This window comes from Mastacembelus armatus, chromosome 3, assembly GCF_900324485.2.
Source record: "Mastacembelus armatus chromosome 3, fMasArm1.2, whole genome shotgun sequence".
NCBI lineage: Eukaryota > Metazoa > Chordata > Actinopteri > Synbranchiformes > Mastacembelidae > Mastacembelus > Mastacembelus armatus.
In genome coordinates, this window is record NC_046635.1 from 3,179,496 (window position 1) to 3,204,238 (window position 24,743).

Genomic DNA, 24,743 nt, shown 5'->3' on the forward strand with positions numbered 1-24,743 from the left:
TTTCAGATATTTGCAAGAGATTTTAATTCCAAACTTTTCTAAGAGCTCCTGTTTGTAGACAAGATGGCACACTGCTGACCTCAGTAGGAAGTTTGTGCTTAGGAATAGAAGTTATGGCTAATAGTAAATATTGACCCCAATCATAATCTAACATCTGGAATGAAGATGAAGCCTTTTTCTGCAACCGGGTCCATCTCTAATACAGTACCATGACTGAAAACCTGCCTCCATAAAGGAGGTTTGTAGTGCCCCCTTTTCTCCTTTTTCTCATTAGTAAGAAACTAACTTTATGAACTTATTGATAATGAAAACAACCATTAGTTGCAGTCTTTTTGAAAAGTCAAAGAGCTTACAAAGCTGGAGAGATGCCCTGATCACATTTCTTTTTCTGTGCCTTTAAAATTTGGGTGTATGTTCGGATGCAATTTTCTACCATCACTAACACTCAGAACTTTTCTGGAAAAGACAGAAATATATATCACAACCTAAAGAAGGCATTTTAAAGTCCAAAGGTCCATTGTTTCATAACCCCCCCCCCCCACACACACACACCAAAAAAACCAAGACATGAAACAAACAAAAACACTAAACCAGATTGCCCAAAACTTAACCAGTCATATTTATCAATCATATTTATTTTGTACATCTACCTGTACAGAATTTCCAGGAAAATGTGTGCGCCAATGCAAAGTGGTTACAAAAATAAAGCACATTCTTAAGTAAATATGACATGACAGAAAAACTACACAAATGCTTAATAAGAAAATAAGGGACCATATCGTTTGAACGTCTGTATCTTTCTGTTATTTAACCAATTTATGCACAAATGTATGGTAACTAATAATCTCAGTAGTTGTATGATTCAGTCAAAGTAATGTGCATGGGTACATACGTTAAGAGTTTTTTTTACATGGGCAGCAAACATTCACTGGAGCAATTCCAAATGGGTTTCTCTGGGCCTCAAACAGTGACACAAAAATCTAAGTACTTAAAACATGATTCTAGCAAATACATAATAGAAAATACCAACAAGCACTGATTGTATTTTCTCAGCTTTCACTCACTTTATCTATTACTTTCATTTTTTTTATGAACAACTCTGACCAGTCTGTAACTTTATGGCAAATCTGTAGACAAATAACTTTTAATATGATTTAATATGCATTGCGTAATACACTGTAACAATGTGCTAATACTTCTGGTAAATGACCTCAGTCATCAATTCTGGTTTTATATTTAAAAAACTGCTTTACCAACTGTACAATGCATTTTAGTGTATCAAAACATTATCTAACATGCATCCATCAACATAAGCAGGAGACTGGAATGACTTACCGGTACATACGTCTAATGTAAACTATAGACAATGTTATTCTAGGGCAGTACCTAAGTGTTAATACTTTAATGTATTTGTTTAAACAAGAAACAAATATATACCACACTGACAGGCAGTGGGTTTTACAAATACTATAGACAAGTTAATCTGTGTTAAATTCCTCAATTATTCCACTTTTTAAGTCAAGAACATAAACAAGAAATCATGCCAAATAAATGTTATGTAAGTTTGGCAGCTCATTATATCAAAGAACTGTACAAGATAAGAGAATATACTATCATTAAAAAGACAAAAGAAAAAATGGATGGAAGTTTCTTGTGTGTTTCTAAATTGTCCTCTCAGTTCCTGATCAAGAGGTAAAGTGTTCAAAAAAGGCAGTTGGGGTCTTCAAACAGTCTCCCTCATCATTAAGCTATTGCCTTTGCCTCAGGCAGGAATGCCTCCCAGAACTTTATAAGCTGGAATGAAATTAGAACAAGAGTTAAAAAAAAGCCATGTGTTAAAATAGATATTTTGATATATATTCAATATCTTTCAAAATTTCAGCAAATATTAAGTGTAACCTAAATTTAACCATTTGTATCATAAGAATAATAATAACTACAAATTATATTTTCAGGGACATTATAATGCCCAATAATGCATGACATGAATAAAGTATGCAGAGTGAAGTGTACATGTTGAACACAATGTAAATGATTACCCGTTGCTGGGACTGCAGCATTGACTCCAAATACTTGATTATCTGGCTCTTGAAATCCTTGGCTTTTTCTTTCTGAAGAGACAAAAGTGTTGTCACATCTCTAGCGTGGTGGATCAACCAACTGAATGTGACATCCCTAGAGCCACTGACACTGACATGGCTAAAATAGATGCTGCCCTCTGTCTTTACACCAAACCCACAGGAATACATTTGTTCATGCTCAGAGCTTCCATCCCATTTATACAGAAATGCATTGGCATACCTCAAACCTGAGCACCTCCTTGCGTACAGTCATGCCAGTCCTGTCAAAATCTCTCTCGTACTGAGTAACCCTTGCTTCCCACTGAGGACAAAACAGAACAAACCAAAACAGTTACCCAAGTATTAATATCTTAATATGTTGCATGGCATATGCCATTAATCCTTTCTTTAGTTCATGTGCTACCTATAACTCACTGGTCACATCTGTATAAACATCGGCCTGTTGTATTTGAGATTTAAAACTATCTCAAAGGACTTTCAGGCCAGCCTCTAGAGTAACTCAGGGGATGTGTGTTAATGTAAAGACTTTTGAGGCTTGGTTCAGTACTGCAGTAGTTATGTGGTCACTGTGTCCATTACCTCGGTGATCTCTTCTTTGGCCTGCTGCAGTTTGTCAGGCTTGTTGGCCCACAGCAACTTGGCCTCTGCCTCTCTCTTCTTCTGGAGTGTGCTTTGAGAATCCTGCCATCGTTGCCATGCCCGCATGCGCTGGTCAAAACAGCCCTGTGGACGTTCATTATAAATAATACTGTAGGTGTTTCTCAGTAGCTGATAGGTAGTAAACACATCACCTTATCATTCCACTTACAGGTAGCATGCCTGCAGCTAGACTGTGTGCTTTATTAGAGATCGTTAGCATGCTGAACATATGACATGTCCACAAAGATTGGTTTCAGCTTGTGTGAAAGCATTCAACACACTCAACTGCTACTTTCTGATCAGAAATATAAATTTTCCTCCACTAAAACAGCTTTAACTACATTTTTACATTGTAATACACACAAAGAAATGCTATGATTTAGATTTTTTAAATAACAAATATACTGAAAATATTATTCCCTGTGTATATCTACCATTGTGCAGTTGTCACCTTACCCGCACAGCACCCAGAAGGCGGATGTAGTCAGCCAGCAGCTCTGCAAAGATGAAGAAATCACTGGCTGCTTGCTCCTGATGCAGCTGCTCCATCTTATCCTCCACCTCTGCCAGCTGGGACAGGGCACGTGACAGGGCTGTGTTGTCCTCAGAGTTTCCCAACATAGCCATACTTTTGGCAAATACTGCTGTGTTTCCACACAACTCTGGTGTTGAAAGGAGGAAACAGAAAACTGTTATTCAGTCTACTTATTTCACCCTAAAAGACCGAGCGGCTGGACTCTGGGCTCTTCTGCTTTCCTTTTTGAAACAATTTCACAAAGAACTGCGCAGACAGGGACAAGTCAAGAAAGGTGCATTTAGCTTACCTTTCCTGTGACTGACCAAGGAGTCAACCATGGCATGAAGCTTCCTCAACTGCTGTTCCTCATTTTCCACCTCCTGGAATTTGTCCTCAAACCACTGAGACACAGAGAAGAAACAACAGGACAAGAAATATCAAGAATAAAAACATAGAAGCTCATCATGTCTAGGATGCCAGGCATGTCGTTCTTGTTACAATACCATACTATACTGTGACTGAAAATATAATAACTCAAACACATGATTTAGTTTAATTTCTCAATATTTCGCTTTAAAGTCATTTAAAATAATATCATTTGACAATGATAAGGTATCATGCACTGCAATTGTCTATATTAACTATAAAACACTAAGAACTACTTTTGGATATCTTATCAGGTTGTATATTAAATACGTTCTTGTGATATTCTATGGTAGTCCTCAAGCTCAATGTTCACTGCATGAAATTTACATGCTCAAGTGATTCTACAATGAATATTTCCAATTCTAAGAAACCATCATAGAATATATCTCCATGTGCATGCCACATGCACAACAGACTGTTATGGCAGTACACAGTCTGTGAAAGACTTCATTCAAGGCCCCCTCACAGTGTCAGATTCATTCATCTTGATGGTCATCTTGTTGACAGCATCTGATGCCTTATTGATCATTTTGAGGAAGCCAGCTCCACTGAGCGCCTGTGTGTTCACTGCCCTCGGTAGCTGAAAATACACACATGGCACGAAAGTTAGCAACTGAGTTACTGTGCAATATGTCATTTTCAAGAATCAACAACCTAAAACGTAGCTATGTTGATTTTTTTCCCCCAATCTCTAAAAAAGAGAGAAGCAAAGCAAAGTTCCAAAGCAAGAAGTCTAGATGAAGTCATTATCCAATTTATTGATGCAAGAAATAGTTTTATCTCCTAAATTACTCACATCTTCTCTCTCCAAGAACTCACGAACATCAGGATCTTGTATTAACAAAGGATGAGACACCACTCTCTGAAGATATCTACAAAAATGAACAAAAAAAAACCACTTGCAATATGCAAACATAAACATAGGCATGGTTAGCAATAGAGAGGAATACTGTATATTTGCAAAGAAAGCTGACATATGAGGAATATTACTTATCATCTTATTAGTAATGATTAACGTGATAACATGGAACATGTATGGGTCCTTACCTTTCCAGAGCTGCTCTTCTTCTCTCCACAAACTCTACTGATGATGGGTCATCCATTCCCACCTTCACTTTAGTCATTCCTGTTGGTTTAAAGTAATTCCTGTTGGCTCACTAAAGGGACACAAAAATGGCAATACAAATACAAAAAAAAAAACGGGCACTCACCTACAACACTTTTCTCTGGTGGTGGGGGAAGGATGCAGCCCTGGAGTGACTGTTTTACAGACAGCTTCTCATAAAGACCCAGGAAATCACTAAAACGCCTCTTGACAGAAAAGGTCTTACTCTTGAACATGGGCAATGAAGTCTGATGGCAGACAGGGACAGTACATGAGAAAGGCACAGAACTCAGGAAACTAAATACTTAGAATCATTAGTGATTTTTCAACAATCTTAGGAGGTAAAAGTTAAAAGTTTGTCTACAGACCCTGGTGGATACTTTGTATGCCATATATGCATTCATGCCATCTCCTAAGAGGACAGAAACATTGGAGATACACTGACATTAGGTTTGAGTCTAAACTGTATGTTATTAATTTAAAGAATTTTGGTTGCTAAATGAGCTAGAACAATTTAAGTTAACCATCCTTTGATAAATCACCCAGCTACTTACAGATAGATGAACAAAGCTTGAACAAACACTGTATAAAAAAACAGAGACTCACCAACTTTCTCAGGGTTGGTGACAGCAACATCCACATCAAAATTATCCTTGGCCTCTTCCTCCTCCAACTTTAAGTGAGAAGAAGACAGTGATACTTCTGTAAACACAGCTCAAAGTGTCTGAACATTTGGCTGTAGCAGCAAAAACACTTAGGAGTTTACAGAGTGTGCATTGTGAATGCATGCATGCAACCAATTGTCTCCAGGCTCGTAGGGAGCTCTGCTCAGCTAAAGCCTGTACCTGTTCCAAGGAGGTGGGCTGAATGGCTGCAAGACTCTGAGTGAACGTGGAAGCAGGACGAGGGCCAGAGGAGGTGGAGAGCTCCTTCCTATCAGAGCTGCCAGGCTTGTCTGTGCTCAGCTCCACATGTGCCTCTGAGGAAAAAATACTTTTGATTAATGTATGCCATTCTTCATCCCAAAACACAGGATCACACACACTATTTCATACAAAAACACCACACCTGATGTTTCCATACCAGAGCTTTGGTGCTTTGGCAATTACTCTTAAAGCTACAGTCTAAATGTATATGGATATGGCATTTTGGCATTACAACTTGAATACTGAGAAATTATGGATATGAGACTTACATATACATATAGAGATTTATTTTCACACAGTCCCATTTCACGAACCTCATGTTTGCCTTTTTTATTCTGCTGTAAAACTGAATGAGACTGATATTTCTCCATTATATCTGTTTTAAACAGCTGCACGATATCAGACTTGGTAATAGACGGAGCTGAGTATTCAACCTGAGTGTTTCTGGGTATGGACCATATGTAGAGAATCAAAAAGAGTGAGGTCCTGATTGTTCAGTTATTCTAACATATGATCAGTCACTTCTTCTTTTATTTCAGCAATGTTTTGTACAGGTTCTAGTATTAGCTTAATTATAACTGGAACTTATAGCATGGAAATAGGGACGTGAGGGAAATCAAACAGTTGCTGCATGTTTTCATTAGAGCTGAGCTGAGGTACAACAATAACGTATCAGTGTGTACTTTTTTACAGTATAGACACACATTTAAAGAATAGTAAAATGAGCTCAGTACAAGGAGAGATATCCTGACTGCCTCAAGTATGACGTCTAGCTGAAAAAACAACTGGAGTTATACATTTCCCATAATGTCCTAAGGCAAAATGACTACAAAGTGACACAACACAGCGTCCACAAAGAAGCAAAATGACTCCAAAGAGACACAAAACGACCACAACGAAACACGTTTGGACGTCTTGCTCTGATATAGAGGTGTGGGGGGTCCTTTTAAATGTCTATGTCCAGGAGCATATTGTCTCAAAACCATGCAATGGCTGTTAAACACTTGGAATTACATACAGTGAATATTCATTTAACTTTTAATAATGTGCAGGTACATTTTTGCAAAGAGTCTTTGCTTTAAACTTATGTGATGACACTTTTTTACTTTTTGGAATATCAGCTCTATTCTCTTTAAGTCCACCCTTCATGACCAGGAAGCTGAGCATCCACCCTCAACAGAGTGATCTGAACATCATGTGTAAAATCAGTGATCACACATCATCTCACATTATCCAGAATTTGTTCTGGGGCCTGTAAACACTGCAAAACTAAAACTAAGCGAGCAAACACGGACAGAAATTGTTAGTAGAAAATGTCTCCTAACCAGCAAACAGGTCGTTGTCATCGTCAGAGTGGACTCCGTTGGACTTGGCGGTTGTGTTGCTGACCTCGTCCTCACCGAACAGATCTGGAGGCTCTTCGTTGACACGGCCCGGCTGAGAAACCCCTTGACTCGCAGCCACAGGGTTACTCTGTAGACAGGCCAGACAAGTTTTTAATGAATGGACACAGAAGAGATGAGAGGAGACGAGTAGTTACAGCTGTCCTGTCTCACCACTGTAATATCTTACAGACACAGACAGAAGTGGAAAGAATCTTGAGTATCAATCAATCAATCAATCAATCAATGACCCATGGACCTAAACAGCACAAGCGAGTATCTCAAAGTGCTTCACAGAGATGGATGCAGTGGATGTGAGTGGTTGTGTGTCAGCTCCGTGCCAGACTGGAGACGCGTCCTGGGTGAACTGTCCATCAGTGGTAAACGCGGCACAGATCACACATGGACGGATGTATCGCTGCTTTTACTGAAACACCGGTAAAGAACGAGAATAAGGCGATGGCTGAGGGGGGATCACTGCAAACTAACTTCAGTTAACTCCTGGGATTAATTATTATTGATTGTGTATTAATACGTCGGGGCCTGTCTGATACCATGAACGCGGGTCAGATCAGATAAAGGGGCTGCCTTCCTGGCTCTGTGGCCGTGCAGCCATAATCCCCACGTTACGAACACGAACGACATACGTGACACACGAAGATGTCCTCTCCCTCGTCGCTGTCCGCATCTGCCATGTCCGTCAGTCCGGCTTCTGCCTCCTCTGCTGCAGGGAAAGGCGGCGGGGTCCGATCAGAGCTGCTCGCCATGTTCCGTGTTGTGACGACGACGTAGACGGAAGTGGAGGACGTGAGGGTGATGAGAGAAAGCGGCTGCAGCGACACCTGGTGGCCACAGAGCGACACGACCGCTGGTGGCCAAACTTCTATGTTCAGGAGGATTAAGAGACAGCGATGACATTTTTATTGAAATTACTTTCAGCAGTGACAGGTAACGTGGGAAATGTCAGGTCAGCCGTAAATATTTATTACACTATTTTAAATCCATACAAGCCGCCTGTAAAATTGAAGTGCGCCCATATACCATCATTTAAGTTAAAGGTTTGGAAACGACCAAGAGACAGCAGAGGCTTTTTCACATCGTCTTATTTACTATATTATAAAAGTTACATGGAGAGAGACAGTTATCACATCGCAGGGCAGAGCTAAACCACGTGACTAGGTTTGGTTTTCAAAATAAGATACCTGAGCAGAATACATTATAATGAAGAAAAATGAGCGACACAAACTTAAAAATCAAACATTTTTACTGTATATTTTTTTTTGTGGTGTAGAATTTGGAGGTGGTTTGTATGAAGATATTTTCTTATGCTAGGCTTGAACTCAGAAATCAAGAATAAAATCAAAACTGTGTTTTATTGGTCAGATTCCAGTACAACCCAAAGATTAAAAGAGAGAGGAAAAACATATATTTAATTGCGCCACTAATTAAAGCGTAAACATTATTGACCTGAAACAATTTTGCTTTCATTTAAATGATCTTACCTTTATTTATAGATGGGGCCAGTTTCCCTGCAACTTACCAATTTACCTGAAGTGACTTTGCTCATATTTCACCTGAATTATTTATCATCCTATCTTATCCTTGACAGCTTATAGAAAAGCTCCAAAGAGGCAGTCTGCTCCCAGTGTAGTGAGGTGATGTCATCTCATAATTACATGGCACCTGAGGTGACTGGTGAACAGGGCACCCTGATTATTAGGCTGATAAAAAAGAAAAAACAGTAGCCAGCAGAGAAGACAAAGTCTCCTCCTTATTCTGTATAAACAAAAACCAAGTGTATCAGAATAATCAAAGACACATTTTGTTGACTTTGTACTGATACATTGCCTTTTTAAAATTTTGTAACTACATATGTGGCACCAATTGAAATGTCAGGGTTTATTCGTGTGTTGTTGTTTAACAGCCTAGCATGCTTAAAAATGAATGTCAACCAACAGCAAATGCTGAGTGAGTCAGTTCCATCAGTTCTGTGTAAACAAAAAAAAAATAAAAATAAAAATCTGGCAGGAGTATAAGAGTACCTATGCTACAGATCTGATGAACCGATTTATGGTTCACAAAACATCAGTTTTATACAAAAATATTTAATTAAAAAAAGGTTGGTCAGTTAATCTGAAGGTAGTGTAGGTGGAATGTCACCAGAAGCTATAAGTATGAAATGGATTTAATTTTTAACTGTACAAATAATCACAAATTAATTGAATAGGTTTTTATCTGAAATACAACACCTGTGCACATGAGAGGCTTTAATCTTTTGTGAGGGTGAAAATCTCTAAATGACAGCTGTGTTATGATCAGGTTTCAGTAGAGTGTTTTAAATCTGAATAGCTTGATTACTGAATTGTCTCAGTGAATTTTTCTGTTTAATCTGCAAAACAGCTAAAATTTGAAAAGTGGAAATAAATTGCTAGTTTAGTTCAACCAACACCTCAAACTGTTCCATTTTTCAGTATAGATTACTAAGAAAACCAGCAAATACTGACACGTTAGCAGTTGGACCTGGTAGTTTTTTGGGCACTTTTCTTCAAAAACTACTGAAATCTTCAAATTAAGAAATTCAGCTCTACTTGACTTTCCAGTACTCACAGGACTTACTGCACAGCAGGACTGTATTTTACTGATAAATTATTTATGTACACTTCATGTGATCAATATAAATGTAATGTTAATAGCGAACAGGCATGCTTATCACATTTGATGAAAAGAAGACAAGTAGAAACATTTACTTTGTTAGTATTCATAATAGTTTGTATACACAATGTATAGGAGCACCAATAAAAAACATCTTTTTTTCCAAACCGTTTTTCAACATTTTTTAAAAAGCCACAGATTTTTTTTCTACAGAAAGCAAAGAAAGCTCTGTACAGGAACAAGCAACAACAGAATTCCTCATCATGAGCTGCGAAGTAAACAACTCGGCTGCTCAGTTTTATATCATCTCTGAAGCAAAAAAATCGAAACAAAATAAAAGAAAAAACATAAAAAACAAGACCAGCTGCCTGCTGCTTACCTATGACACTACAATACACAAACAGCTTTTGATATTTAAAACACAAGATATGTAAGAAATGTACTTTTCAAAAATTGTGAAAAAGTGCAATACAGGTTCAACTGTTTACAACTCAATAGATTATTTCCCAAATGGAGTCCGGTCCTTTTTCTGACCCTTTGTTTTCAATCGTTTTTTTTTTTTTTTTTGCCCCCAGACATGTTCCTTGTTTGTATCCGTACTTAAAATCTCTTAGAGTTATACTGACATTCATGATGATGTACATTTGAGAGAAACATGGTATTCACAAAAGTAGAGCAAATTACTATGATTGCAAATGACAAATTTCTTTGGGTAAGAGGGTAATGAAAAACTAGTTTCTTAGATGAACTTTTTTATCTTTTTACATCAGATTTGTGTATAGAACAAGCTTCTTTTTTTCTTCATACAAAAACTACAATGTAAAAAAAATCTGGGAGTCCCATTCAAAAGGCCAACATCTTTGCATTTTAGAAGATTTGTAAAAGAGCCAGGGTGTGGCATTTGATGATGGACAGCAGGAAAAAACAGCAAATACGCTCTGCTGAGAGAAAATGCACAGATGGTTCAGCTGTACAGATGTCGGAAACCAAATATTGGCTTTTGGAAATGACACACACATTCAATCAAACTTTTCATATAAAAGATAACTTGTCTGTTGCAGGTGATTGAGTGACTGGGTGCCATGTGAGTTTTTTTTTTTTTCTTTTAAGGAGGGATGGGGTTCAGTGCCCTGAGTCCTGGGTACCCCTGACCTATGAAGAGATACTGTAAAATCCCACAGAACTATATAGACACTGCAATGGCAGCAAGTGACAGCACAACTCCAAGTAACATCCGTGGAGGGCCGGGTCATCTCGACCGTCCAACATACAAACACGTTGGTAAGGCTTTTAAAACGGAGCTCCCACAACAAAGAAAAGACTGAAGAAGAAGACATATCAATGTACAAAGGGGGCAACACAATGAGACCAGAGAAGAATGTACTGTAGAAACACATCAGGCCTCTCTCCCCTGTTGATATGAAAACTGAGCTTCAGGACATCTTGGTATTCCCACTGTCATTCCAAACAATAATAATGAAATAATGGGAAACATTAAAAGAATGAGGCAGTTTAAAAAAAAACATAACATATGTACATGTTTATAAGGATATGTGTGTAAAAAAATAATACAATAACATAGAAAATAATAAGGTCATGGCACAATAAATGACACAAGAGGATTAGAAAAAATGACCAGGTTTATGAAAGACTTGGGTTTGCAAAGGGAGGTTGAAATTCAATGTTCACTTCACTGAAACGGCCCAATAGATATACAAAATGCACAAAGAAAACACTAATCAAACAAACACCGTGTGTAGACTGTGCCTCATGAGCACCAACATCGAAACCAGCATCTTTTTGGACTTTGTCCTTTTGACTTGACAATGACTCAACTGAGTGAGCGTTCGCCACGAAACCCTTGTATGTATTTTTGCTGAGGATAAAATTCACAATCTTCCGGTTGAAAGCGACCAATGTTTCAAAGTTCATTGTCTCTGAGTATGTTTCTTCATAAAAAGATGCAGCGTCTCACTTTTCTTCCCTCTCATGGCAATCTCCTTCCTGAGACTGAGCAAGGTAAGCCGAAAAAAGTTCCTAAGTGTCAGTCTGGAGTTTTTTTTTTTTCTCTGCAGGGGAACGTGAGAGTTTTCTTGGGCACAAGAAGCCATTTTGGGTCCACTATCTGTTGGCTCCCAGGGAGGTTTATGTTTGGGTGCGTTGATATTATGTGTGTGTGTGTGTCTTTTTGTATGTATTTGTGGATGGCAGAAAAAATGTGTCTGTGTGTGTACAGGTGTGTGTGTGTGTGTGAGCGTGTGTGTGCATGCTCATGGCGCTGTGGTGATGGCGTTCAGGTCCTTCATCAGGCCCTCGAGGTGGGCCATCTCCTCGGTCAGCTCGTCGGGCTCGTAGCTCTGAGGGAGAGGAACAGGGTTACTGCGGGGGGCAGGGGAGGGACAGGGGGGGAGGGAGGCAAGCACCTGGAAGGAGGGAGGAAAGGAGGAGAAGAGAGGAGAGGTAAGGAGGGGAGGAAAGGGTCAGTCAGGGATTTTCTTTGCAGAGGGTAGGGGGAGTTGTATGGGTGGGGTGAGGCGAGGCTGGGGTGATGGGTCAATGGGACTGATGCATTGTAAATGACAAAAACAGAAAGAGGTAGCAGACAAAAGCAAAACATCCAGAACCAAAAAGAAATCGATGGGACATGGACGCAGCAAAATAAAAATCATTCCAGTTTTGTTAAGATCAGTTGATAAAAGTAAATCAAAAGGCAGCCGACAACGCCACAAATAATGGTGAGTTTAAAGTTGGAAAGAATAAAAAGAGAGAAAGAACAAACAGAAAATGTGGTTAAAACCAAGTAACTGTGTAATTCAGTGCCCAAAGAAAACCTGACATGGATCTGGAAACAAAGTGTGCTTGGTATAATTTTAAAGACATAAATTAATAAATATTAAATATTCACCAACATTAGAACTGGCAAAACCAGACTGCATTTCTATGAGCAGCCAGTGTGGGGCACTATACTCACGCTATCTACATCTTCCAGCATTTTGCTGGTCTCTGGCACATCAGGGGCGTTGGGCACAGTGACTATCATCGGTGTTCGTGTCCTTCCTAGTGTTCCAATGGAGGCTGTTTTAACAACATGGGGGTGAGTGGGAGGCCCTGAATCACACAACACACAAAAACACAACAGTCAGCGAAGGACACATTTACCCGCATCTTGAGATAAAAAGGATTAGGAAATTAAGCAAATTCATGTTTAATTAAACGATCATACATTTAATTTAACTGACCATAGTCTGAACAGCTTGGATGACCTTCATCCGTCCTGTATTCTGACCTGATCTAAGTTTCTTACGCTTGTGGCCTGTATGTGTGTGTTTCTGCTCACCAGTCTGAGCGAGCAGGGGAGGGCTGGGCAGGGCAGGTGACTCATACGATGGATGGCTGGTGGCTGGGATTGCAGGTACAGCGAAGCTCTTTAGTGGGTGGGCGTGGGCGTGTGGGTGGGCTGAGCGGTGTGGGGGCAGGTTGCTGGAGTAGCTAGGCTCCTCCTCCGTGGTGGTGGACCCATGGTAGCTGCCCTCGGGGTCGGCCAGGATCTCCGATGGGCAGGAGGCCTGGGAGGAGGCCGTGGCTGCAGGAAGAGGTTCTGAACTGGGGGTATTCCTCACTGACTCTGCAAAGGGGCAGAGGGGTTTTTGTTAGTAGAGCCATCATGTCTGACTGCACTCTTGGTGGTGAAGTTTAAAAATCATTTCAGCAGGTGGGGAAGGCAAAGAAGAAGGATTAGTAAGTAACACTGCAGAAAACTACAATATGAATGCAACAAGATGGCAGCTGCATGTGAATGAATGAGAAAATGATCAATGAGCAGGTCTGAGTGCTCAGTCCTCCTTTGTACTTGTCCTTCTGTCCAGCAGGTGGCAGTGACTCACCTGTAGAGTCCACCCTGTCTAGGTGTGAGATGGGGGTGGCGCAGGCATGCGGGCGTGGGTGCCCACTGCCCGGGTGGTACAGATAGCTGCGTGTCGGCGACGCCAGGCTGCCCATGTGATAGTGATGGTGATGGTTATCAAGGGAATGGATGGGGTGAGCACTAATCACAGCTGTGGATGGAAATGGACATACAGATGGACAGACACACACACACAAACGGGATGAGATGTTTAACCAGTTCTAATAAGGATGACAGACATGGAAGTATTGCAGGTGAGATACACGAACAAAACACATCTAACACATGTGAATCGTCTCTCTTTGGTCACTCAAGTCACCAAATTCAGATGGGACAAAGTTCGAACATTTGATATATTTGGAAACTGATCATTTTTAAAATATCTTTGCGCTCTAATTTCTGTAATCCACACTTACCAGAATATACAAACAGACACACACACACACACACACACACACACACACACACACACTTACGCTGAGGCGGCTGTGCATCAAAAGGCATCATCATTTTAGGCCTCATCCCTCGTCGGCCAGCTAGTGTAGACATGCTGTCCTCTGATTCGTGGCCTAAAAGGTACGGTGGAAACCAGCCAATCAGAAAGAGCTCCAACTCTGCTGTTCTTTTTTGTAATTGCTCCATCCATACACCTCAGGTGTATATTGCTGGGCTTGATTGCACTTTTAAATGTCACACTCAACATGTTTTTGGTATAGAACTAATTGTGTTGAGTGGATTTACTTTACTTTTGAGAAGGCTGTAGTATTGGTCGTATGCACTTTGCAGCACCGCATCCATGACAAGTAATGAGCTTTATGTATGAAAAGCATGAAATGTTTTGCATGATACACAGAAAAACAACAGTAAAGACAAGTGTTGACTTGTGAAATAAAAACACCATCTAAAATTCGGCAAGTTCAAATAGTGTTTTGTTAGTCAAGCTCTCAAAATCTAGTTTCCTGTCAGCCAGGCAAACTTCTGATTTTTGCTGTGTTATTATGCATGTGAGTTTGGGCCGCAGGGATGAAATTCCACTTTGATCTCTTTCGCATAACATCAATTTTTAGGTCTTCACCCATGGGCATGACTGACCTCGGTAGGAGTTACGCCTCTGCTGCAGGTGAGGGTTGCCGTCCAGGCTGCTGTCAGCCGGCGTGATGTCCTGTGAGGTGCGAGGGATGGGTGTTTCGGTCATGACTGGGTTGGGTTCTGGTGACTTGTCCATGGGTTTTAGTTCCAGCCTCTCATGGTGAATCCAAAGATCAGGTGGTTTCAGGTCCTTGGAGTTTCCCTTGTATTTGTGGGAGCCGTTTGAAGACTTTGAGGCAGCACGTTTTCTGCAGAGGAGAAGACAGTGGTGCTGGTGAAACACTGACTTCATTTTTCAAGAGAAAGTGACAGAGAGGCCAAAGTACATGGAAGAAGGGACACAGGGGGTAGCTGGACTCCAGAGTTGTGAAAACAGAAAATGTATTTTTAAAAGTAGTATGTGGAACTGAGAAACAAGAAGAGGACAAGAGAAGTGTGACTAAGCTTCTTACTTTTTTTGGTGGGACGTGGTGCGCCTCGTGCACAAGAAAGCCCCCACCACCACCACTATGATGGTAAAGGCTCCGACTGAGATGATGATGACGATGACCAGGATGTGATTTTCACTGCTGCCTCCCAGCCCTGATTTACCTCGAGACGAGAAAGACTGGATTAGACTAGATATATAAATACCTCTTTGAAGACACAATAGCATGGCTATAACAGGGGAACATGCCACATCTAACCACAACTACAAATTTTTCAAAATTAAAAGTGCCTCCATCAATCCATCTGTTTTAGGTCCAATTTTCTGAACACAATCAGATCAGGATTTTAGTTGCTGCAGTGTCTGACTGAGAGCAGGATGGCTGAACAGAACAGTGAAAGAAGGTGGGTAGGAGGAAAATCTTACCAACTGAAGTTCCAGGGTCCTGTGGATGTTGGTTGCCTGGAGGTCCTGGTTTAACTGGAACATTTGAGGCTGATTCAAAAAGGGAAAAAATATACTGCAATGAAACTCTCAAGTGTTTTTATGGCCTCTCCTGCCACATTAATGCATCTGTGAAACTTTCATAAGATGTATTATAATGTGGAAATGTATACAAGCACAAACAATTTTTGCCAGTCATGCAGCCCAGAAGATGTAAATCTTTGGAAAGGAGACATACATGAGGTGCAGAGTCAGCAGTGAAAGATAAAGTGTGGAAGGGGGGTTTACCTTGGTCATTAGCCATTTTGTCAGAGGACTCGGCTTAACAGGCCAAAGGAGAGCAGGGAGGGAGAGACAATAAAAAGCAAAAAACAGGTTAGCTGAAAAGAGCAGCAAGGGAGTGGGAAATAAGGCGAGAACTGGGGATTGTAAAGGGAGGGAGAGGGCAAAATTAGAAGAATGAGGAGTAGTGAGAAAACCAAATAGCAAGAGTGTACTACAGCCAAGGTGACAATTAGAGCAAAGCATGTAAAAAGTTTCTTACAAGAATTACAATAAAATCCACATTCATTTTGAGTTGTAAAATATTTTACTAAGCAAACCCTAAGTAAAAATGTTCTTTAAGGACTGTCAAAATATTCAGGTAAAAAAAAAAACTAAAGAATATACAGAGTCTGATGCAATATGTTACCTCATCATGCTCTGTTGTGCTGGTGAAAGTCAAATCTTAAAGCTGCATTAACTGATTTTGGGCTCTTGAGGGCAGAATAACTTTAGAAGTAACAAACCCAAAGCCCTCACAAATGATCATCTAAGAAAACAATGATGGCTGCTGTGACAACGTACTTTTTGGAGTGCGAAAATGTACAGCCTCAGACATGGGGCCCATGCCCTTTGAGTTTCGGGCCTGGATCTTGAAGTAATAGGTGGTGTCCAGTGTCAGCTCCTGGATCTGGTGCGTCAGACGGTTGCCCACCACTGGTTCAATGACCCAGTCGTGGACTTCAGCTTTCACATCAGTACTGTAATAGATGATATAGCCTGCAACAGGAAAGGTCAGAGAAAGGGCGAGGCACATTCCTTCAAATTCATGGGCTTTAATGCTGCACAAAATAAGATCAACTCCAATGTTTTTCGCTGCTTGTCTTTACTCAACAAATCAATATTGAACTGAACCAAGTGAAACAAAACAAGTCTGAATTTCCCTTGGGGGATTGATAAAGTTTATCTTATGTTATAATATGCACAGTCAGAGTCAGGTATCCTAGTCTTTATTGGTTATATATAATAAACAACACCATCTCCTTTAAAATTAACATTGAGGTTCCACTCTAATGACTATTGTACAAAAAAGTCTGCAAAGTGCAGAGATAATACATTTTGTCTGAGCTTTCCCATATCTAATCACTTTGTGTAGATCAATTCTGCACCTACATATGATTTCATCAGTCAACCTTTAAAGAACAAGCATTTTTCAGATGTATTTTTATGGTTGAAGAGGCATACAGGCTAGATTTCTCTCTGAGACCACAGAATGTGTAATTCACAAGAGACTTGGAGACTCACCAGTAATCTTTCCATTAGCCTCAGAGGGAGGCTGCCAGTTGACAATGATGGTACGAGGTTTGTTCTCTTTGCTCACCACAGTCACGTCTTTTGGAGAGGAGCTGGGAACTGTGGGTATGTAATGAAGAGGTCAGGTAAAGGGACAATATGGAAGACGTTTTGCATAGTTAGTATTGTGTGAGTTTGTGTGAGAGTTTGTGAACAGCAGGGGCAATTCATTTGTGTCTAGACTGTGTAGACTGAAGAAGGGCTTAAATCAAAAGATGAATATGAGATGAATCTGAATTCATTTTACTGCTACAATAATGAGTTATATAATCACAAAAGCTTAGTCGGCCTCTTCCAGAGGCCATGAGACTACCTCCACTGTGCTTCACAGATGAGCTTGTACGGTTTGGAGCATGAGCAAATCCTTTCTTCCTCCACACTTTGCCCTTTCCTTCACTGTGGCAAAGGATACTCTTGGTCTCATTAGTCCATAAAATTGGTTCCAGTAGTTTTGTGGATCATCTCCATACTTTATTTGTAAATTCTAACCTGGTTTTCGGCTTTTTACTTGCATCTTGAGGTAAGGTCTCTATACTCCTGCTCATGGAGTCGTCTTTGAATGGTGCACCGTCATACCCTCACCCCTGCTCTGTGGACGTTGTTGTAAATGTCACATCTCTTACAATGCTTCTGTCATCAGCTGCTTTTGTTTTCCTCAGCTGACCTGTTCATTGCATGCTGCTCAGTACACCAACAGTTACCTTTCTTTTTCTGGCCCTTGCAAATTATTGTATTGGCCATGTCCAATGTTTGTGCAATGCCTGTTATTTTCCCTCTTTTCCCAGATGCTTGTCTCCCATACACAGCGCTCTGGTCTTCATGTTGCAACATATACAGTTTTCAGGGCTAGAACCAAAAGTTAGAGCCAAGAGTATTCATGTAGAGCTATTTATTGTCTCACAGGACAAACTTGGACTCAAGAAAACACGTCTCAGTAACATGTTCCAATACTTTTGACCAATTCAAACAAATTCAGACACAACGAACAAAAAGTGCTATGTTCTGTGTCGTTTGATATATATAGTTAGAAATACCAGGACATTCCAGCAAGGGGCTTTTCATTTTGTGCGATTCTGCACAATTGTTCATGTGTGTCATTTCGTGTGTTCCTACTGTTCTCAAACGTGGTGCCCTGTGCAGTCATGCTCCATGTGCTGGTGCGACGGCCTTTGGTCACCATGACGGAGAACTCGTAGAGCGTGTTGGGCTTCAGACCTGTCACCACGTGGTTCAGGCTGGTGGTGTTTGCCATCTAGAGACAGACACACAAAACACGATAAACAAAAAATTCAGTTTCTTTGATGGTCGATTCAAGTCTCCAGGAAGTTTGAAGTATTTTGTCAGCTAGAAGAAAACACTGATAAATGTTTCAGTCAATAAAAAACTGAAAACAATGTAAATTTATTTCAATAAAGGTATTAAGGTATTAAGCAAATCCCTCAGAAAAGAGGGCACATTAACCATGAGGCACTTTCAGATGAAACAGTTGTAGGGAACCAGTTCTAGGACCTACCCCAGTGAGGAACAGGCACAAAAACTACAGACCTTAAAGGTTTGTTTTTTTGTGCACATTCAGACCAGCAGTAGGGAGGTGAAGTAACATAAGCCAGCTGATGTTTGCTATAGTGACATGACTTCTGCATGACATTCAACAACAGCACTAGTGAACATTTTCACATTTTGCTTTAATCCACCAAGATCCCTCTGAATTTTCTCAGATACATAGGCAGCCTGGACCTCGGCATCAGTAGTGTGAGTTTTTTTTCCATATGAAAGCTGTAAATGTCACATGTGGCTCCTATTGTACTGAAAAGTACCTAGTCAGAAGTAGGAGCTAAAATAGAAAGCCCCTATACTGACCATTAAGCTGGAGCACAGCCTTTTCCATTTTTGTGAAGTTTGGGCTGAAATTCAGCGCCACACAAACCAAAGCATATCCATTACACACAAACTCAATATGACAGATTACCAACAAGAACACCTTGTTTGTTGCACAAAGCTGCAGGCCAGGTGCCCTTTTCACTTTTGATTTGCCAATCTCCAAAATAAGGTCAACAAATTTCTAATTGCATTATTATAGCCATTCACAGTATCTTGGTCTCCATTGGCCTGAACTGGCAGGAGAAAAAGTTGTGACTTGCTGGGTGTCAGTCTAGCAGTGAGTCATGGCTGTAACAGTCCTATCTATAACATGGCATGCTATGACAAAAGAGCAGTTCTCCTGTGGGGGATGTCAAACAGAGGGCAGTAGGATAAGAGCAGGAAACACTCTGGTCTTTAGATTCATGCAGCCAGTTTGAACGCAGTCTTCTCTTCAATAATGTACAAGGTTGTCTGGCTACACTTGCTCTAGGAGAGGACATGAAGAACGGCAGCATTAAGGTGAAGGCAGGACTGTTGGTTTTCTGTTCTTGAGTAGAGCTAAGCGAACACCCATACAGCAGGATGTACAACATGCAGTTTTCAAGTGAGGCGCCCACACTCATCGTTTTGGAGAGGATCTCTCTAATAGACTTCTTTAATGCAACAGAAACGTAACGAGGCAGTGGAAGGGCTCTTTAACTACTGTCACAGTGTGAGAATCAAACCGGTTTCTTGTATCCTCTCGTGGCAGCTGCCTGCACACGCACCATATAGCTGTGATCTTGTGGCTTTGTTTCCTGGTCATGAATCTGTTGCATGATATCATACTGACATACCGCCTGTCTTGTTCCTTCCTTTCATTTGACTGTGAATAAGAATTAATTAATCATGAACAGATATTTGGCAGAAAGTGTCCAGTAGAAGCTTGTGTGTCAAGGCCAACGACTGACAAAGAGCTGGATGTGAACTCCCTGTCTCTACGCGTGGGAGCAGTTTTGTGTCTTCTAAAGTGGCTGTGTGGAGAATGCACACCCTCTTTTTCCAGTTCTCAGTTTGTCTTGTCCTTGTTGAATAATTTATCAGTAAACACAGGTCTTTATCTGAGCCCTGCTCCGTCACAGGTTCGTACATATGCACACACGGACTATGTAATCATCACAACTGAGCTGCAGATCAAGAATCTCAAACACCATGTTCCTGCCTGGCTCTTCTCACTATGACTCACTACAAATATTTTAACTCCATTTATTACATTACACGAAGCACATGACTTCACACAAACTGATACTGTGGCACTAATCCCAGCAAATCAATGTCATGTTCGAGTGCGGCACCAGATCAATTCACTGACCATGAGTTCCAGAAATGACCTTGTTTAGGATTAGTTAAATACCTCATCAACAGAGTTTGTCTGTTGTTTCACTTATATAGCAAAAATCTACTGGCAATGCAACTTCACAAATGTATGTGCTGCCTTTTCTGTCTTATATCACTGTGCTTTGAATATCCTTGGGCTTTCAACTGTTGGCCAGACACAACAAGCAGCTTAAAGACCTTTGTGTGTGAGAAATTGTAATTTGCATATTTCACAATTATAAATGAGTATTGCAGCTAATGCTCAACTGGCCAAATATGTAGTGGCTTTTACTGTGTAGCATCCACTGTTTGTGTCATTTTTGGTAGCGGATGCACATGATAAGATGAAAAACTCAAACTATCATCTGACTTTATTAAAACAATATGACTTTGTTTGCCAGCACTACAAACAGACACACAAGCTCCTCATCCATCGTATTTCTGACAAAGTACCTACTTGAAGAGTGTCTGTTGTAACATTGAACTGCACTCGCTGCAAATCAACCACAGTGGAAAACTTAAGGATTATAACTGTAATCCATAATGAAAATAATCCTCACAGTCCTTCTGCTGTACCATCTCCAAAAGGAAGCTCTAACATAAGTCACTATAGTGAGGCTTCTGTGGTTTAATTAAACCACTAAACCTCCAGTTATAGACCCCGATGAGCTAACTGTGCCAACCTCACTCAGACAACCTTTCACAGGAAGGCAAAGAAACAAAGCAACAAACAAAAAGTCTGTTAATGTCTTCAAGAGAATTAAAGCATTTTGTTTCGATACATACTCTTGATCCTGTGAGCCGTTCAATCTAACACAATGTGAAAGGAAATCTAATGACAAAACACTATATTTTGGGAAAAACCTCAGTAAAAAAAAATATCACATTATGCTGCCACTGTGCTCAGGAGCTGCTGTGGGAATACTTGATTATATAATAATAGTATGACATTACTTTATTTTCAGCGCATCAATAAACCTCTGAGTATTTTAGGCCTGAAGGGATGCACAGAGTCCCACTGCACTGAAATACACAGAAATTGTACTGTATTAAATAAAGGCATATCACTGAAGTTTGATCAGAGTGAAATGATTTGAGATGCACTTAATTGAACTGTAAACAAGTTAGTGGAGATTAAAAGTGCTGAGCTACAGCAGAAAAACACGAGTGATCTTCAGCAACATCAGGCTTCAGCTCATTCTCAACTGGAGAAATCAGCCTCAATCAGATTAACAGAAAGGAAAGTACGACACGATGAAAATGTCCAGAATTCAACTTAAGTCACGGATGATCAGGAAGTGGCATCAAACAACAATCTCTTACCTTCACTTTAGTGTTGGCAGGGATGTTGGTCTTCCATCGCACTGTGTAGTAGCGGTTATCTGTGATCTTCTGGTTCTTGGGCAGCGAGTTGTCAGCCCAGGTTACCTTGATAGTGTCGTGGCTCAGCACGGAGGCCTGAACACCCACGGGTGGCATCATGGGGGAGGGGTCTGGTACTGGGGTGTATGGAGCATGGAAGAGTTCGTACAGGTCAACATCGGGGTCGATGGGGTCTGCACATTAGGCAGTAAACCCGCATGCATGCACACAAATTAAAATGAGCAGAATGAAAACATAGGGACGAGTGTGGTGTCAGACAGTGGAGTCAAAACAGGACGTGGGGAGGAAAGAACAGGAGAAAATAAGGTTAATGAGTTAAAATGAAGGACGACCAGGAGGGAGGAGGAAAACAATAACAGAAGTGCAACAAGGATGGGATTGGGAAGAGTGAAGAGAAAGAGAGAGAAGACTATTAGAAAAACACTGACCTCTACAATAAGACAAATCTACAGACTTGCTACATAGAAGCTACTGTATAGTACATGTACATGGTGTTCTATCAGGAGCTACTGCAGCACTATGGAGAGAGACAAAGAGATACTCTCTTCATAAGAAAAGATAAAGAAAAATAGATGGAAAACTAGAGAGAAAAGAGATACCCACAATCCAACAGCAATCCTGCACATCAAGATGACCCAATCTTTTCAGAAAGAAGCAATATGAAGATGCTTTTAGAAATCTTTACAGCATGAACTTTTCAAAAGATAATATTGCAAACTGGATAAACCGAAGGATACGCTAGAACACCCCCTCTTTGCAGGTCAACAGTGAGCAAGTACATTAGATCTCTGAAAACTGTACAAGAAATATTGAAGTTTTAAGTAACAGATGGTGCAGGCAGAGCAGAGGAGAGGGTCACGGACTAACGGTGGCTGTGGTTGTTGGATGTGTGTGTGTGTGTGCCGAGCGCTGCGTCAGCTCTCAGGCTGAACTGAAAGATTGAGGTGAAAGACAGAGCTTTTCAATTTCCATCGTCACAATGGACAATTAGATAACATGCATCACACGTCATCACACCACAGATATAAAACTAATGATTCAGTTGGATTTATAATGATTACCTCCACGGTGTTTCTTCTCGCTTTTCATTCCTCTCTGCTCTCTACTCAACCTTAGCTTAGTTCTGTTTCTTACAGTAAAAGTTTTTCTTTCCCATCTCCAAGTGTTTGCTCAACGGGGACTAGTTGGGTTTTTCTCTATAATACGAAGGCCTGAGTTTACCATGTACAGTGACTTGAGATGATGTTTTAAAATTCTGATTTGGTGTAATACACACACACACACACACACACACACACACACACACACGCACACACACACACACACACACAAAAATAAATTGTGTTGAAGTGTTTTCTTGTGTCAGTCCTGTGATAGACTGACAATCTGTCCAGGGGCTTTTCCGCCTCTTGCCCAATGTGAGGTGAGATTGGCTCCAGTAACAACAACCTATTGTGCAGCTATTTGTTCATGTAAGAAAAAATGTGCTTGTGCATATGTGTGTGCACAGTATTATGTGTGTATTTTGTGTGTAAGGTGCCTGCTCCTTACACCACATAAAGCACAGTGAATATGTGTGTGTGTCTATGAGAGGGAATGAGAACCACAAAAAGCAGGTTCTGGGCAGCATACTGAAGAATAAATGCTTCAAGATGGCCTCTTGGCAACTGGTTTAACTGCTCCTGGTTCTGTTCTTGATTTCAGTTTTGATGGAAGAAGCAGCTTTGGTCAGTCACCCATGATGACTCTCCTCAGCCACTTGTTGGTCTGCTCTGCCTCGCTCCATTTGACACCCCTTTGTGCAGAGCTGCTCTCTTTGCATTCCCAAGACTGAGTCATACTGTGTGTGTGTGTGTGTGTGTGATGATGTACACTATGTCCATCCAAGAATTCATGTGGTTGTGGCAAGGCATTGAGGTTTCTGGAGTTGCATGCAAGCTGCATTTTGTTACCCGTATTGGAAGGACCCAGTCTCCAGTGTTTAGTAGTAAACACTGCTGTAAAGAGGATGACCTGCCCTTGTAACAGCTCACAGAAATGAAATCCCTCATTTGCTGCTTCTTTACTTAAGACATCACATTATTCTACCATATTCAACCTAGCACTCAACGTAAGTTCACCAAGTTTTTCCTCTGTATTTTTTTCAAAAGTAAAAGTACTATGTAGGTCAGCTTGTCTTTTTAATCCCAACTTGAACAAACTGGCAGGAAGGGAACGCACCCCCGAGGATTCAGCAGCAGACGATGGTGGTGGGCTTTGGTTCTGCTTTGAGAGGAAACGTTTGGATCTGACGAAGGGTTGCCAAAGCCACCACAGGGGGTCTGCGAGTGTTCAGTGTTGTGTGTGTGTGTGAGGATGTGAGGAAGAGAGAACTTCATAGAGAGAAGTGTACAGTATGACAGCGTGCGGGTGTGTGCGCACACTTAGACTGCCACCCCCCCTCGAAGCATGTTGACGTGATTCATGTCATCCAGCGTCCCACCCCTCTTAGTGCAATAGTGCTGCAGCACAGACGAACTGCAGTGATCAAGGCTGAGCGGGGAGGTGGGAGGCTGGATGGAAGAGGAGGCGGGTGCAGCCCACATTCTGGGACACCGCAGGGAGCATGGACTCGTTGTCTTCTGACACTGTCACACACACACTGAACTCAGCTAACATGCAGTCAAACTGGCAGTGTTTCACACTTTAAGATCATTTGTCAAACACATTGGATTGGGACTAAAGTTCTACTTCTAATTGGTAACAAGGTTCTTATTATAGATTGTCTGGCTGGCAGACATATTGGAGAGCCCGACAGGATTTCCAAGGCCAATACAGATATTTTAAAAAGTCCAATAACGTAACTTTCCATAACCTTACATAACATCAACATTTTTCATAATGATCAGTACCTTTGTCATTATTGTTGGTGTATTTTGGCCAATATATATACTAT

The 24,743-nt window shown here is 40.8% G+C and overlaps 2 protein-coding genes across 8 annotated transcripts in view; both read right to left on the minus strand.

Annotated features, from left to right (window-relative positions):
- Nucleotides 1-606: 606 nt before the first annotated feature.
- On the minus strand, nt 607-7,876 carry LOC113138179 (sorting nexin-1-like). The gene is made up of 15 exons (XM_026320412.2): nt 7,724-7,876; nt 7,020-7,167; nt 5,614-5,747; nt 5,375-5,441; nt 5,137-5,180; nt 4,875-5,016; nt 4,711-4,789; nt 4,460-4,535; nt 4,130-4,243; nt 3,545-3,638; nt 3,177-3,382; nt 2,661-2,804; nt 2,302-2,382; nt 2,040-2,111; nt 607-1,794 (listed from the first exon to the last, which is right to left on the minus strand). The coding sequence occupies exons 1-15, from the start codon at nt 7,841-7,843 to the stop codon at nt 1,744-1,746; spliced, it is 1,572 nt and encodes a 523-aa protein (XP_026176197.1). The 5' UTR covers nt 7,844-7,876; the 3' UTR covers nt 607-1,743.
- A 2,955-nt stretch (nt 7,877-10,831) lies between these two features.
- neo1a (neogenin 1a) overlaps nt 10,832-24,743 on the minus strand; it is a 135,687-nt gene continuing 121,775 nt past the window's right edge. For 2 of the 7 annotated variants that reach the window (XM_026320099.1, XM_026320094.1), the window contains exons 17-29: nt 21,749-21,981; nt 18,320-18,458; nt 17,159-17,266; nt 16,439-16,633; nt 15,881-15,913; nt 15,575-15,643; nt 15,174-15,312; nt 14,725-14,969; nt 14,109-14,201; nt 13,613-13,783; nt 13,066-13,353; nt 12,700-12,836; nt 10,832-12,085 (exon numbers count right to left, since the gene is read on the minus strand). In XM_026320099.1, the coding sequence (XP_026175884.1) occupies nt 11,999-12,085; nt 12,700-12,836; nt 13,066-13,353; nt 13,613-13,783; nt 14,109-14,201; nt 14,725-14,969; nt 15,174-15,312; nt 15,575-15,643; nt 15,881-15,913; nt 16,439-16,633; nt 17,159-17,266; nt 18,320-18,458; nt 21,749-21,981 (1,937 nt within the window). In that variant the 3' untranslated portion in view covers nt 10,832-11,998. Of the gene's footprint in view, nt 12,291-12,699; nt 12,837-13,065; nt 13,354-13,612; nt 13,784-14,108; nt 14,202-14,724; nt 14,970-15,173; nt 15,313-15,574; nt 15,644-15,880; nt 15,914-16,438; nt 16,634-17,158; nt 17,267-18,319; nt 18,459-21,748; nt 21,982-24,743 lie in introns of all 7 variants that reach the window. The other 5 variants (XM_026320098.1, XM_026320095.1, XM_026320100.1 and 2 more) reach the window with 5 other exon arrangements.

Coding starts and splice junctions, on each gene's coding strand:
- LOC113138179 (XM_026320412.2), bottom strand. CDS start 7,843: ATGGCGAGCAGCTCTGATCGGACCCCGCCGCCTTTCCCTGCAGCAGAG. Junction 5,017..5,136: donor CATACAAAGTATCCACCAGG/GTCTGTAGACAA, acceptor GTCTGCCATCAG/ACTTCATTGCCCATGTTCAA. Junction 2,383..2,660: donor CCAAAGAAGAGATCACCGAG/GTAATGGACACA, acceptor TTTTGTCCTCAG/TGGGAAGCAAGGGTTACTCA.